The sequence below is a fragment of the Diabrotica undecimpunctata genome, chromosome 10 (assembly GCF_040954645.1).
Source record: "Diabrotica undecimpunctata isolate CICGRU chromosome 10, icDiaUnde3, whole genome shotgun sequence".
NCBI classification, from domain to species: domain Eukaryota; kingdom Metazoa; phylum Arthropoda; class Insecta; order Coleoptera; family Chrysomelidae; genus Diabrotica; species Diabrotica undecimpunctata.
In genome coordinates, this window is record NC_092812.1 from 67,283,506 (window position 1) to 67,297,339 (window position 13,834).

A 13,834-nucleotide genomic window follows, 5' to 3' on the forward strand; every position below is an offset into this window, starting at 1 on the left:
TACTAACAATAACGAAGAACAATTTAAAAAAAAGTAAAAATATGTACATAGTTATGATAAACCCATAAATTAGAACTGGAAAAGATACAATAATGGTAACAAAATAAAAATAATTCAAAATAGATTTTCGAAATGGAACCCTGCAGCCTGTACACATTTTTGTTGCCGAATTGTTAATTGATGTATTGAATTACGGATACTCTGGGGATCGTTTCCAATAGTATTACAACAATGTATAATTCTATCAATTAATTGTTGTCGGTTATTAATATTCACTGCGTAAACTAGTTGCTTCAATCGTCCCCAAATATGGTAATCAACGGGATTGAAATCAGGGGATCTTGAAGGCCACGAAATAGGACCTGCACGTCCTATCCACCTGTTGCCATAAACATTATTGAGATGTTGTCTCACTGCCAGTAAAAAGTGTGGGGGTGCCCCATCATGCTGAAAATACATCCCTCGGATAGCAACTTGGCAAGCAAATTCGGCAAATTATTTTGTAGAAAGTTTAAATAGACCTGCCCTGTTAAAGGACCATCAAAAAAGTGAGGACCTACTAATTGGTTATTTATGACACCAATCCACACGTTAACCGAAAAACTTAACTGAGAACGACGTTCTCGAATAGCATGGGGATTTTCTTCTGCCCACACATGTGAATTTCGTGAATTATTTATCCCGTCTCTGGTAAATTGGGCTTCATCTGTAAATAGTGTCCTGTATAGCGTTGGTCGATTATTGTTAATCCATCTACAAAATTCCAACCTATCGATCTCATCTCCAGCATGTAGTCGCTGAACCATTTGAATGTGATAGGCATAGATTATTTTTTTGTAAGACTCTACTTACTTTTGATTGAGTAACATTGAGTTCTCGACTTTCTTGTCTAGTGCTTATTGTAGGGTTCATAGTAACGGCGTCCATAATGTCACCTTCCTGCGCTTCATCTACATGTCGCTCTGTTGTTCCACTAGGAAAAGTGCCATTTTCTCGCAAATAATTAAAAACTGACCCAAATGTTGGATGACTGGGAGTTCGACGATTAGGAAATCTCCTGCGATATTCTGTACTAGCAGCCCTACCATTCCCATTACAGAATCCATAAACAAATATTATGTCTGCATATTCTGTGGTCGAAAACTGATGTGGCATTTTGAACGAAAGTAACAAAAGCTCTACCAAAACTAACACAATGTACTTAACGTAGATATGACAGAAGAAATATGTATTCTTGTACACATAAATAACAATTGATAATGACAATAATGACAGTGGGTATAGAATATCAAGAAACGTCAAACGGTCAACGCCAACCTTCATTTTAAACTTTTTTAGATTTATTTTTATTTAGTACAGTTGATGCAATGTATTATTATTTGACATAAAATTTTAATCATTTACAATCAACAAAAACTAACACACACAAGAGGTTTGACTTTTTAATCAATTTAATTTATTATTTATCGAAAATAATGCCCCAATACGATCTATGGGTAAAAATTTAAAATTGAAAAACAATTGATTCTATCGTAGAGATAATACAAAGTGACAGTAAAGATGTAAATTTTCTACGTATTAGATTATGTTGTAGGAACTCATTTTAATTAAAATGTTTGAAATTTATAACATTTGTTTAAATTAATACCTTATAATTTGATACTTCATTATGGTTGTTCTATTTTTGGTAAGATTTGATCGTTCACTAAAAATTTAATAAAAGTGCGACAACATTGTCGCATATGTCGTTTTCATTGGCTATTTATGTAGTTTGAAAATCACTTATTGCATTTTAAAAAAAATTTATACAGGGTGTAATATTTAATACGAATCTCTAAATTAATTTTTCCAAAGCCAGTCCTGGAATTTTTTAGTTTAGCTAATACCAGTCGAATGCTTGATAGTAGTGTACTGTATCATGCAAAAATTAAAAAAATCAAATGAGCCGTATAAACACTACAGTAAAATGAAATAAATGGTCAATTACACAAATCACCCTGTTAATTAATAAAGAAGAGGAGTTGACATTTTTTAGTGGCCACATGATATGCTCCCTGAGGGACTCTACATATGGTAGAAGTATGTAAAGTTCCTCATGACTCACCCTGTATACCATAAGGAGCAATGACTGTCAAACTCAATAAGCGGTGATAAAACAATGGCAATGGTTGGAAACCTTTCACACTGTAACTCTTGAAGATCTCAGTCAGATAAGAGGAGAAAAGAAACAAAGCAAGATGTTACTATTCCATATATTAACGGAAACGTTTCGTTTTGTACTTACAAAACAGCATCATTCCAAATCTGCAAGAGTAATACTCTTAGAAGGATTAGTGAAGCTCTTTAAATTAAAAGAGAAGGCCAATAAGTAACCTCTCATGTTGATAGAAAGGAGAATAATAATGAAAATGTGACTTACATGAGCAGTAATACAATAGCGATGGTAATTACAGCTACCAGTTTTACAAATAATTGGTCAACTTTTAAAATTCACATCATGTAATAGTATCACTTACTTAATCCATGAAAAATCAGATTTAAACAAGTTTAAACAGGTATAATTCAAATATACTCAGGCGACTATATTCAGGCGAATGGTGGTCATTTTGAATAATTTTTGTAGTTTGTAGTTCATTATATTAGTTATAAAGTGTGTAAAAATTTTTCAAATCAAACCAGTAGTTCATTTTTTATTAGTTAAATACCTTTTATCAATATTTATGGCAGGACTAGGTATATATATATATATATATATATATATATATATATATATATATATATATATATATATATATATATACTTTTTATTTACACTCGCGATCATAAAATCCGGGTCATCTTGAAAATTCCAAGTTTCTTAAATATTTTTGCCTCTGGTGCAGTAATAACCTTTTTTTTGGCTAATGTATTTTTTATTTGTCATCAATGTTTGTTTTGAAAGAAAAAAAAATGGTTTTTTATTGTTTTTATTGAGAAAAACAGAAAACAAATCAAATTGTGGATAAAACAGACATACGAAAAAAAATGGAAAATACAGAACGTGGCAAAAAATCAGTGAAATTTCAATGACCAATATCGTGTATTGCCTCCCCTTGCTCTAATAACCTCTTGCAGACGACGGGGCGTACTCTCAATTTTTCTCCGGATTACATGTTGTGGTATATTATTCCACTCTCTCACTAACAGATCCTTAAGCTCCTGTGCGTTGTTAAGAGGAGGTGTATGGGTTTGAATACGTTTTTTCAAATCGTCCCAGAGATGTTCGATAGGATTCAGGTCCGGAGACCTAGCTGGCCAGGGTACCCTCGTAATTCCAACTTCGTCCAAGTATTACATACTGATCCTGGCAACGTGCGGTCGCTGGTTGTCCTGCATAAAAACGGCGTTTTCTCCAAGCCCTGCCATATTGGGCATAACATGTTCTTCCGGAATCTCCGTACTGTACCTTCGTGCAGTTAGGGACCCATTTTCGATGAAGGGTAATTCTGTGCGGAAGTCGGAAGATACACCTCTTCAAGCCATGACCGAGCCTCCACCAAATGACATTCTTGGAGCAATACAAGCTTGTGAAAATCATTCACCAGTTCTCCTCCAAACTCTTACACGTCCATCGGATCCAGATAGGCAGAAACGAGATTCATCTGAAAATAACACTTTGCTACAATCGTTAATTCCCCAATGGGCGTATTGTCGAGCAAAAGCTAGTCGTGCAACTCGAGGCACCCGGCGAAGTGGCGGTCTTCAAGCCATTACCCGAGAAGATAGTCAAGAAGAACGAAGTCTTCTTCTGACTGTTGCAACACTAAAATTGCGATTTCGTACTTCCGCTAGACGATTTTGATGCATAACCGCAGTTGAGGTCCGGTTTCGTAAAGCCTGAAACACAAGGAAACGGTCATCTAGTGCCTTGGTCGTTCTTCTTCGTCCAGAGCCAGGTGGCCTGGTTAGCAAACTTGCCTCCTGAAAGCGTTGAAGCACTCGTTGAACCGTAGAAAGGCTTACGCCAACAGTTCTTGCGACTTGCCGTTGAGTGTGACCGTCTTCCACAAGTGCAACAATTTGTTCCGTTTCAACAACAGTCAAAGGCATTTTTGTCAAAAAATAAACACTAATAATGGCACTAATAAACACTAATGGTGGCAATAATAAACGTTTGTCCGTTGCATTTGAACAGAAAGTCGAAGTACAAACGAGACATTTAAAACAGCGGAGTTACAGGTAGCGTTCATTTTGGGAAGTGTGCACTTTACCGCGAAATCGGCACTATTGGAATTCTTTGTTACAAAGGAAACCGCAACAATTCTCAGAAACATGCATAAGTTTATATTTATGTTATTATTATTTACGATAAAGCTCGTTAAAAATAAAATATCGGTGATTTTCAAGGTGACCCGGATTTTATGATCGCGAGTATATATATATATATATATATATATATATATATATATATATATATATACTTTTTATTTGGTATTTTAATACAGGTACCAAGTCAAATTTTTAAATTGAACGTACATTTTAGGGGCGCCAAATCATAACCTTGTAAGTGCCCAAAATATAAAAGTTTTCAATAGAGACAAAAACTGTTTTAGTGAAACATAATGAACGAAATAATTCTTAATATATTTATTATTAAACTTTGGTTCAATTAATACTATTGACATACAAATTTGAAGTCTAGTGAAATAAAATAGTTTATGCTTAAATTTATTTAAAAACACTAAGAGAACAAAACGTTGTAAGTGCCATTATTTATGCAAGTGGTAACGTTGTAAGTGTGTATTTACTTTGCATGGCTTGGATATCTTAATTTTTTTTCGGTAAATAATGGCACAGAGATCTCCTTCATCTCGATTTCCAACTCCTCAAAACTCGCAAAACAGTGATTCCAGCTTTAATCACTGAAATTTTAAACCAGGAGCAAAAATTCCTGTAATTTTTTTATATAAACTTCAACAAAGTTTTCAGATGTTACTCGAATCATAGTAGCCGAAGATATCTGCAAGTTTTTAGTGTTACTCATGGATATATCTTGATTCATCCAGTTAAAAAATGTTGTAGTATTCACTGCTAATAACGGATTTTTCTCTCCAGCATTAGCAATAATTTCAATGAGGTCTTTTGGTATAAGCGGCTTGGCATGCTTCTTTGCTTTCTCTATAATGGAAAAATCGCGATGACACGCGAGAAAGGTATGTCCTTTCACAGGAAATTTCGGAGTAATTTCTGAAAAGAAACCTTTTGAAATCAAATCGAGTGAATCCTATTTCGCTACTGGTAAAAAACCTGTACAGACAAGAAGCTATCTCGTTAGACCCCCTTTGTCCGACAGTTTCATACTAGAAGAGCATGATGCCCCTTCCGTCGTCTTCTAAATTAATACCCATATTAATACAGGCAAGCTGATAGTACATTTGGATATGAGTTAATGTTGGAAGATACATCATCATCATTGTTGCTACAGCCCTATAAAAGAGCCTCGACCTTCCCAAGTCTATTACGCCAGTCCTATCCATTGCCAACTGTTGCCAGTTTGCTGCGCCTATTTTTCTACCATCCTCATCTACACCATCCCTCCATCTGAGTTTTGGCCTACCCCTACTTCTACTTCCCACAGGTTGTGACATAAGGATTCTTCTGGGAGGGTTGTTCTGCTGTGATCTTGCCAGATGTCCTGCCCATCTTAGTCTTCCTATTTTTATAAGGGATACTACGTCTTCACCACCAAATATATGTTTATATCTGTGATATATCTCGTAGTTGTACCTCCTTCTCCAAACACCATTTTCACAGATGCCACCGAATATTCTTCTTAGGATCCTTCGTTCAAATATAAGCGGGAGGTTTTCATCTGCCTTGGAAATGGTCCATGTCTCCGACCCATATGTCAACACTGGTTGTATAAGGGTTTTGTATGTGGTTATTTTTGTTTTTTGGTTTAAGTTTCTGCTTCTCATATGTCTACTCAGTCCAAAATAGCATTTGTTTGCTAGGATTATTCTTCGCTTGATTTCTTCCGTCATGACGTTCTCCTTGGTGATCAGGGAGCCTAAGTATGTGAATTTGTCCACCACTTCAAAGGTAGAGTTATCAACCATGAATTGGTGGCCGATGTTTCTGGCTCTATTGTTGGGTGTTGATGCCATTATCTTAGTTTTCTCCTCATTTACTTGCAGGCCCATATTTTTTGAGGCGTTTGACAAGGTGGTATACATTTCTTCTAGCTTGCATGTTGTGTCGATATTGAATTCACTGGTTTTTTCCAGTATTTGCCTTAGCACAAAGATCTGGTCTGTTGTTGATCGACCATGCCTAAAACCACTTTGATATTCGCCAAGAAGCTCCTCTGAATATGCACTCAGGCGACCATATAAAATACTCGAAAATATTTTGTATGCTGTATTAAGGAGGGTTATTCCCGTATAGTTTCTACATTCCAATTGATCACCCTTTTTGTGTAGCGGGCAAACGATCCCAATACATCACTCTTCCAGGATTTGTTCCTCATTCCAGGCTTTCAGTATGATTTTGTATATATGATTAGTCAGAGTAGCACCTCCACATTTCACCTCCACATCACTTCCTGGAGATTTACTATTTTTTAGGTGTTTTATTGCATTCCGTACTTCTTGAATTGATGAAGGCTCCAATGGTGTATTGTTGCTTGCTCCTGGGGGTGGTTGATTTGGATCTTCTACTTCGATAGTAAGTAGTTCTTTATAGTGTTCCACCCACCTTTTCAATACTTCTTCTTTTGTATTGAGTATATGCCTCTCCTTATCCTTACATAGTCCGACCCTTGGTTTAAATTCTTTTCTTGCTTTATTTAGATTTTTATAGAATTTTCTTGTTTGATTTTCCTTTTTTAATGCCTCAAGTTCTTCCAATATTCTATTTTCATAAGTTCTATTTTTTTTCCGATGGATGTACTTCTCTTCTCTTCTCAGATCTTTATATTTTTGTTCTTTTTCTCGGGTTCCTATTTGCTGCATCAGTTTATATGCATTGTTCTTCTTCTTGTAATGGCCTCGCACTCAGCATCGAACCACTCATTGCGTGGTGGTGGTCTTTGCTGCGTCTTTAATATAATTTTTACACATTTCCCATTGTTCACTAATTAGATTAGTTATGTATTTAGTTGCGACATAGCGGGTTTTTGAAGAGTTAAATGTTAAAGCGACTTGTTTTAGTACTTCTCTGCTTCTTCGCATTTGAGATTCTAGCCCGAATTCTTGTGCCAACTAGAAAATGATCTAAATCAATATTGGCACCTCGATAGGTGTAGACATCCATAAGCTTGGAGAAGTAACTAGCATCTATGATCACATGATCAATTTGGTTGTTCGTTAATCCATCAGGCGAGATCCAAGTCCCCATATGTATTTTTTTGTGTAGAAAACATGTGCTTCCTACGATCATGTTCTTTGAGGCTGCGAAGGTGACTGCTCGGTGTCCATTCAAATTAGTATTATTATGGAGACTATATTTACCAATGTGCGGTAGGTATATTTCTTCCCTTCCGATTTTTGCGTTTAGATCACCGATTACTATTTTAATGTTATTTTTGGGACAAGTGTCATATGTTCTTTCTAATTCATCATAGAAATTGTCTTTTTCTTCGTCTTCCTTGTCCTCTGTTGGGACATGTACATTCTTCTTCTTAAAGTGCCCTCTCCTCAATGGAGGTTGGCTACTACAATTTTAAAATCTTCTCTATCTTCAGCTGTTCTTATTAGCTGTTCAAAATTTAGCCCTGTCCATTGTCGGATGTTTCTGAGCCACGATAGTCTTTTCCTTCCTAGGCCTCTCTTTCCCTCGATTTTTCCTTTCACTATAAGTTGGGCATATTGGTACTTATTATTTCTCAGTATGTGGCCTAGGTATGATGTTTTTCTAACTTTTACTGTGTTAAAAAGTTCTCTTTCCTTGCCTATTCTATGCAGCACTTCTTCGTTTGAGGTATGCGATGTCCATGAAATTTTGAGCATTCTCCGGTAGATCCACATTTCAAAGGCCTCCAATTTATTTACGGTTGATGTTTTTAGGGTCCACGTTTCAACTGCATATAGAAGAGTCGACCAAACGTAGCATTTTGATAAACGTAGTCGAATTTCGAGTTTTATTCGAGAATCACAAAGCAGTTTTTTTATTTTTTCGAAAGATTTTCTGGCCTGTTCTATTCTCGATCTTATTTCTAGATCAGGATTTAGGCTGCTATCGATCCAACATCCCAGGTACTTAAATCTATTGACCTGTTCTAAAATGTGCCCATTTATTGTGCAAGGTTGAGGTACGTTTTGGTTTTTTCGGATTGACATCACTTTGGTTTTTTTAATGTTTATTTTCATACCAAATTGCTCACAGGTCGAGTTGGTCTTGTCGATGAGTCGTTGTAGACCTACGTCGGAATCCGCAATTAACACTGTATCATCGGCGTATCTGATACTGTTGATATTTACGCCATTCACCTTGGCTCCATCTTTGGAATCCTCCAATGCTTCTTTAAATAGAAACTCGGAGTAAAGATTAAACAGCAGAGGCGACAGAACACATCCTTGTCTAACTCCCCTCCTAATTTCTACTTCTGCGGATGTGGAACCTTCGATCCTAACTCTGGCGTTTTGGTTCCAGTACAAGTTTTTTAAGAATTTGATGTCTTTTCCATCTAAACCGACTTCTTGCAAACGTTCTAATAGTAGGTCGTGTCTTACTCTATCAAATGCTTTTTCGAAGTCTATAAAGCATATAAATATATCTTTCTGTTGGTCGTAGCATTTTTGGGCGAGAACTAGTAAACTGAACAGGGCTTCTCTCGTTCCCATGCCGGCTCTAAATCCAAACTGATCGTCTCCGATGATTGTTTCGCACTTTCTATAGATACGATTATGTACGATTTTTAGTAGGACTTTTACTGCATGACTCATAAGGCTTATCAGACGGAACTCATTGCAGTGTTGTGGGTTTGGCTTTTTTGGTAGTGGGATGAATATTGACTCCAGCCAATCTTGGGGTATTTTACCTGTGTCATAAATGCGATTGAATAAAAGGACAAATATTTCGATATTTTCTTCGCTGACTAATTTTAACGTTTCTGGGTATATTCCGTCTGGACCTGGGCTTTTATTTGTTTTAAGATGATTAATTGCATTTATGATTTCAGATTTCAGAATTGTTGGCCCTTCGTTGTTATTTTCCAATCTTGGTTCTTCTCGTATGTCGTGAAAAAGAATTTTAATATAGTTTTCCCATTCTTTCAGTTTGTCTTCCGTTGATTCTAGCAGTTTGCCATCCGTGTTCAGCATGGTGTGAAAAGTCGTTCTCTTGGTCGTCATGTACATTAATAAGGCTAATATTAAAAAACGTTCCCCTGATCCTTAAGCAGCTCATTCGCGGATTTATCGGCTTAAAATCTATAACCAAGTGCTTGACGGAAGATACATTTGCTGCTGGAAATCAGCAAAGTACTTTTCCAAAAATCCTTTGTACAAACATTAAGCTCTGTCGGGAGATATTTTCGATTTGGAGCGTCACTTCTGCCGTAGTGACTTTCTTGTGCTGGAATTATCTTTCCAATCGGGCTCCCGTTTTTGTCTTTTAGCGCCCCATTTATCTTAAAATGAAGAAGAATGTTATACACATACATGAGAACTGGCATTTGACCCTAATAACCAAATAAATTGTATTAAACAGATACCAAAGAATTAGTGTTTTTTCAATGGTACTTTAATATCACAACAAAAATATTTTTTATCAGAATTCACTCACTTTTGACTCACTTTTTTAACCTTCTTTATTTTTGGTATGTATATAAGTCTTCTATTTTTACTGCCTTTTCTAATAGTTTTTATTCCATTTTAATGGTATTTAAAACACGTTTTTTTGACGCTATAAATACTTCGTCTGCCGTTTTGCGCAGACTGATTGTAGCAATTGTGGTTGCAACTGATAAGGCGTTATGACTTTCTCTTTCTCAGTATTCAAGTATTTCTCAGTATGCAAGTAAAGGTCGGCACTTACAACTTTATGGTTTGGCATTCCTCATTTATTCTAAATACATTCCCATTAATTACAATAACAAAAAATATTGAATAAGAATTAAAATTCTTAAATTATTCAGTAACAATTTCATGACAAAAAACTCAAGGATTAACACAGCTCCACTGCTCTTCAGTAAGATCTTCGATTTTGTGTTACAAGATTGCCAAAAAGCAAAAAAATTTACATAAAATTATCTACCAGCTCTCAGTCTATAAACTGTGGTAGATATGTATCTGGTGTATGTTCATTTCTTGGACTTTTAAGCCACAAAGGGATTTTTACCACAGCACTTATGTATCACAGATTATAATTAAATTTTTTTTGTTTTATTTTGTTTAGCATCTTTACCAATCCATGACATTCAAATCGTCTGTGAAGACCCACAAGCTAGTATATTATACGGAAGTTCTTTTAAGTGACAGTTTTAATTATAATGCTTTGTTTAGTAAACTGAAGAAATATATAGGGTAAGTTATAGATAAAAAATAGTACATAAGTATAAGTAGTTATTAGACAATAATCATTTTTATACATGTTGTTCAGTAAAAAACGGGACATACATTAACTGATGTAAATTCTATACAAACGAAATAAAAACTAAGTACCTATATGGAATGGACGGACAAGGAATTTCAACAGGGACAATATTTAATGATAACAACGGATGAAGGAAAAATGTATAAATTTAAACAGGTAGAGAGATTTGAATATTTAGGGACTATATTTTCGAGTAAACCAAGTATCCGAGAGGAAATACACAAAAGACTAATGCCAGGAAATCGTTGCATGTATGCACTCCATAGAATACTCAAATAATATATCAAAACCAGCTAAATTAAGAACGATTAAAATTGTAATAAGACAAATAGTGATCAATGAGTCAAAACTGAGTGATGGGAATGAAAAATACTTTGAAGAATATTTATCGGACAAATTATAAACAATCAGTGGACACGAAGAACAAACAAAGAGTTAGCAGAATTATATAACGAACCCAATATAATTGCAGTAGTAAGAGCACAAAGGCTTAGATGGTTAGGCCTTGTCCAAAGAATGACCCAAGTTAGAATGCCAAAAATAATGTTAAGCGCTACAATAGGTGGTAAAAAGATAAAAGGAAGATCTAGGACCAGATGGAGTCATTAATTTAAGTATCTTAAGTATCTCAATGTAAGTAATTGGAAAGAAAAAGCGAAGAAGAAACAGAAATGGAGGAAGATTGTAAACCAAGCCATGAAACTGGAGGACTAGGAACTCTTCTCTTAGGGTTACCATGCCTTAGCCAAGGAGTTCCAGATTTGAGATGCTAAAGACTACTCTTCCCTCATCAACATATGTTATCTAGGGCATTACGTGGCATTTAATAACTGCAGCATTGGCATGGATACTGTCACCAAGAACCATTCACCGTATTCTTTCTCATGTGGACTTGGGACCGGCAACGGCGGAGTTAAAATAGGTCTATTTTAACCCAAATAATCTCCATTTAAGATATGTCTCATTCTCTACTGAACGATATGTAATTAATAGGTGGTCTGATAAGTAACCTCCTTTATAATGAAAAACATGTTTTTTAATATTCTTTTTTTGTTTTATTCTATGAATCTCCTTTTATCTCTATATAGGCGATTGTTTCGTCAATTATCCCTTCGTTTGAGCCGAATTTTTGATTAAAGAGCCAACTCTTCAGATTTGGAAACATATAATAATCGGAGGGGACTAAATCAGGAGAATGAACAGGATGAGAAAACAATTCGAAGCCCAACTCATGAATTCTTGCCATTTTCATAACGTTCCTTTGAGCAGACGCATTGTCTTGGACAAAGAAGCCCTTTTTTCTGTTTCATATGGGGCCGTTTCTCACTTCAATTTGCCCAATAATGCACAATATTATTGGCTATTGATAGTTTTACTTTTTTCAAGATAGTCCGTTAAAATTATGCCTTGCGATCCCAAAATATGTCACTTCAAATTTATGCAGCTGCCAAAAATGTACTAATGGCTACATCGCGCTAAAATTTTACATGTATACCTCAAAAATTTAGATTTTCCAGAACTAACGTTTTTTTAGATTGCAGTGCTCTAATCAGCGAAGGAGGTTACTTATCAGACCACCAGATATAGAAAGATATATAATTAAAATCTTAAACCTATTTTCAGTGTATTATAATTTAGTTATTTTTTAGGCCTCCTATCATCAATTTGGTGATCGACAATTTTAATCTACGAGAAAAATCATGTGCAATACTTTTAAAGTGCTTAGTTATTCATTCTTCAGTTGACTTCACTGACTGTACGGTTCTTCTGGTGTATATTCTACAAAATTTTGATGAGGTTAGTTTAAGTGATGTTAATCTTTTGCTTTTATTATTCTATACCGACCGATAGTACAGAGCAATCGAATTAAATCGTAATTAGAGCAGCCCCTTGAATAAGCCTTCCTTCTTTTAACCTGTACCTCCCACACAAGGTATTTAAAATATAATCTAACTTGTTTAAAACTTTTGGATTTCTTTTGTGTTTGATAATTGCATTTCGTTCTGTTTACTACTGTAAACGCAATACGTAGAATCAATTGTAGGGAAGATTGTATTTGTAAAAATATGATTCATGTAATGCATGACTCGATGTATAACTCTTACAAAATAAAAAGAGGTTTAATTCTTTGTAAATAGGTATATTTAAAAAACCCTTAGAAGGGCTACATTAAAATAACAAACGTTTTCGGAATAATAATTCCATCATCAGGTTAAAAGCCTAAAATAAGTATGAACCATTTAATTAAAGCAAACTTGATTAAAATGTTGACCAAGATTAAAAAAGCAAAATGGTTATACTTACAGGTTAACATGCTTGAGCCACCAAAATATTAGGGTAAAACCCTTTACAAAGTTAGTAACCAAAAAATGTACATATTGTTGTTAAAAATGAATGATGTTTAACATTTTATTAGATTTAACTTCAGGCAACATATAACCATGCCTCACGTGAGTACCAGCGTCCGGAGGGTAGACCTCTTCAAACGGACTTCAGCTGGTAACTGATTGACAAGATACCTATGAACGGTATCGAAAACAGAATGTCAATGTACCATGGAACAGTGTTAGTTATACATAATATTACTGCAGCCAACAGCTTTAGTGATGTTAAAAATGATAACAGCAATCCAAGTGTCGGGATTTAAAAATTTTTTATTTATAAATTTTGGTTATGAAAGATGTAAAATTACCGATGGAGGTAAAGGTCGTGTTTAAGAGAATGACGTATGCATTAGGCAGTCCATGTTACTCTTTGTCGTATGGAGCGTGGTCTAAAAGGTGTATTTGTGACTGATTTTTATCAGTCCCAAATAGCGGCTGTAGCGGCCAAGTAAGAAACAGCGGCAGGGTTGCCTTATTACATATTTGAATTAAAACATTGAATTGATTTAAAAAATTGGCGATCAGTGGCGCGGTTATATTGCTATTCAAAACTGGATGACGATACTAAAATGATACAGTAATTGACACAAATACTGGTACAAAATTTGTTAAATCCATGAAAAATTTACAGATTCGCATTTTTATTTGACGAAATTTTAACCCAATTTTGAATAAAACAAGATAATTTTGGCAACATCGCCATTCGTCCGTTCTCTTGAATGGTAAAATGCATACGAGACAGGCTGAACGCTTTGCTATGTATTTGTTTTTGGAGATAACTTCGTAAGTGTGAAGGTAATAACTAAATATGCCGGCTGTTTGTACAACAGAAGAACGGGTACAAATAATAAAATGGTACTTTGGGGGCAATTCAG

General features: G+C 35.1%; 1 protein-coding gene across 2 annotated transcripts in view; it reads left to right on the forward strand.

Moving 5' to 3' along the window:
- The window catches only part of LOC140452291 (uncharacterized), a 53,219-nt gene that overhangs the window by 13,117 nt on the left and 26,268 nt on the right, over positions 1 to 13,834 (forward strand). For both annotated transcript variants that reach the window (XM_072546458.1, XM_072546459.1), the window contains 2 exons: positions 10,378 to 10,505; positions 12,225 to 12,372. In XM_072546458.1, coding sequence (XP_072402559.1) covers positions 10,378 to 10,505; positions 12,225 to 12,372 — 276 coding nt within the window. The remainder of the gene's footprint in view (positions 1 to 10,377; positions 10,506 to 12,224; positions 12,373 to 13,834) is intronic.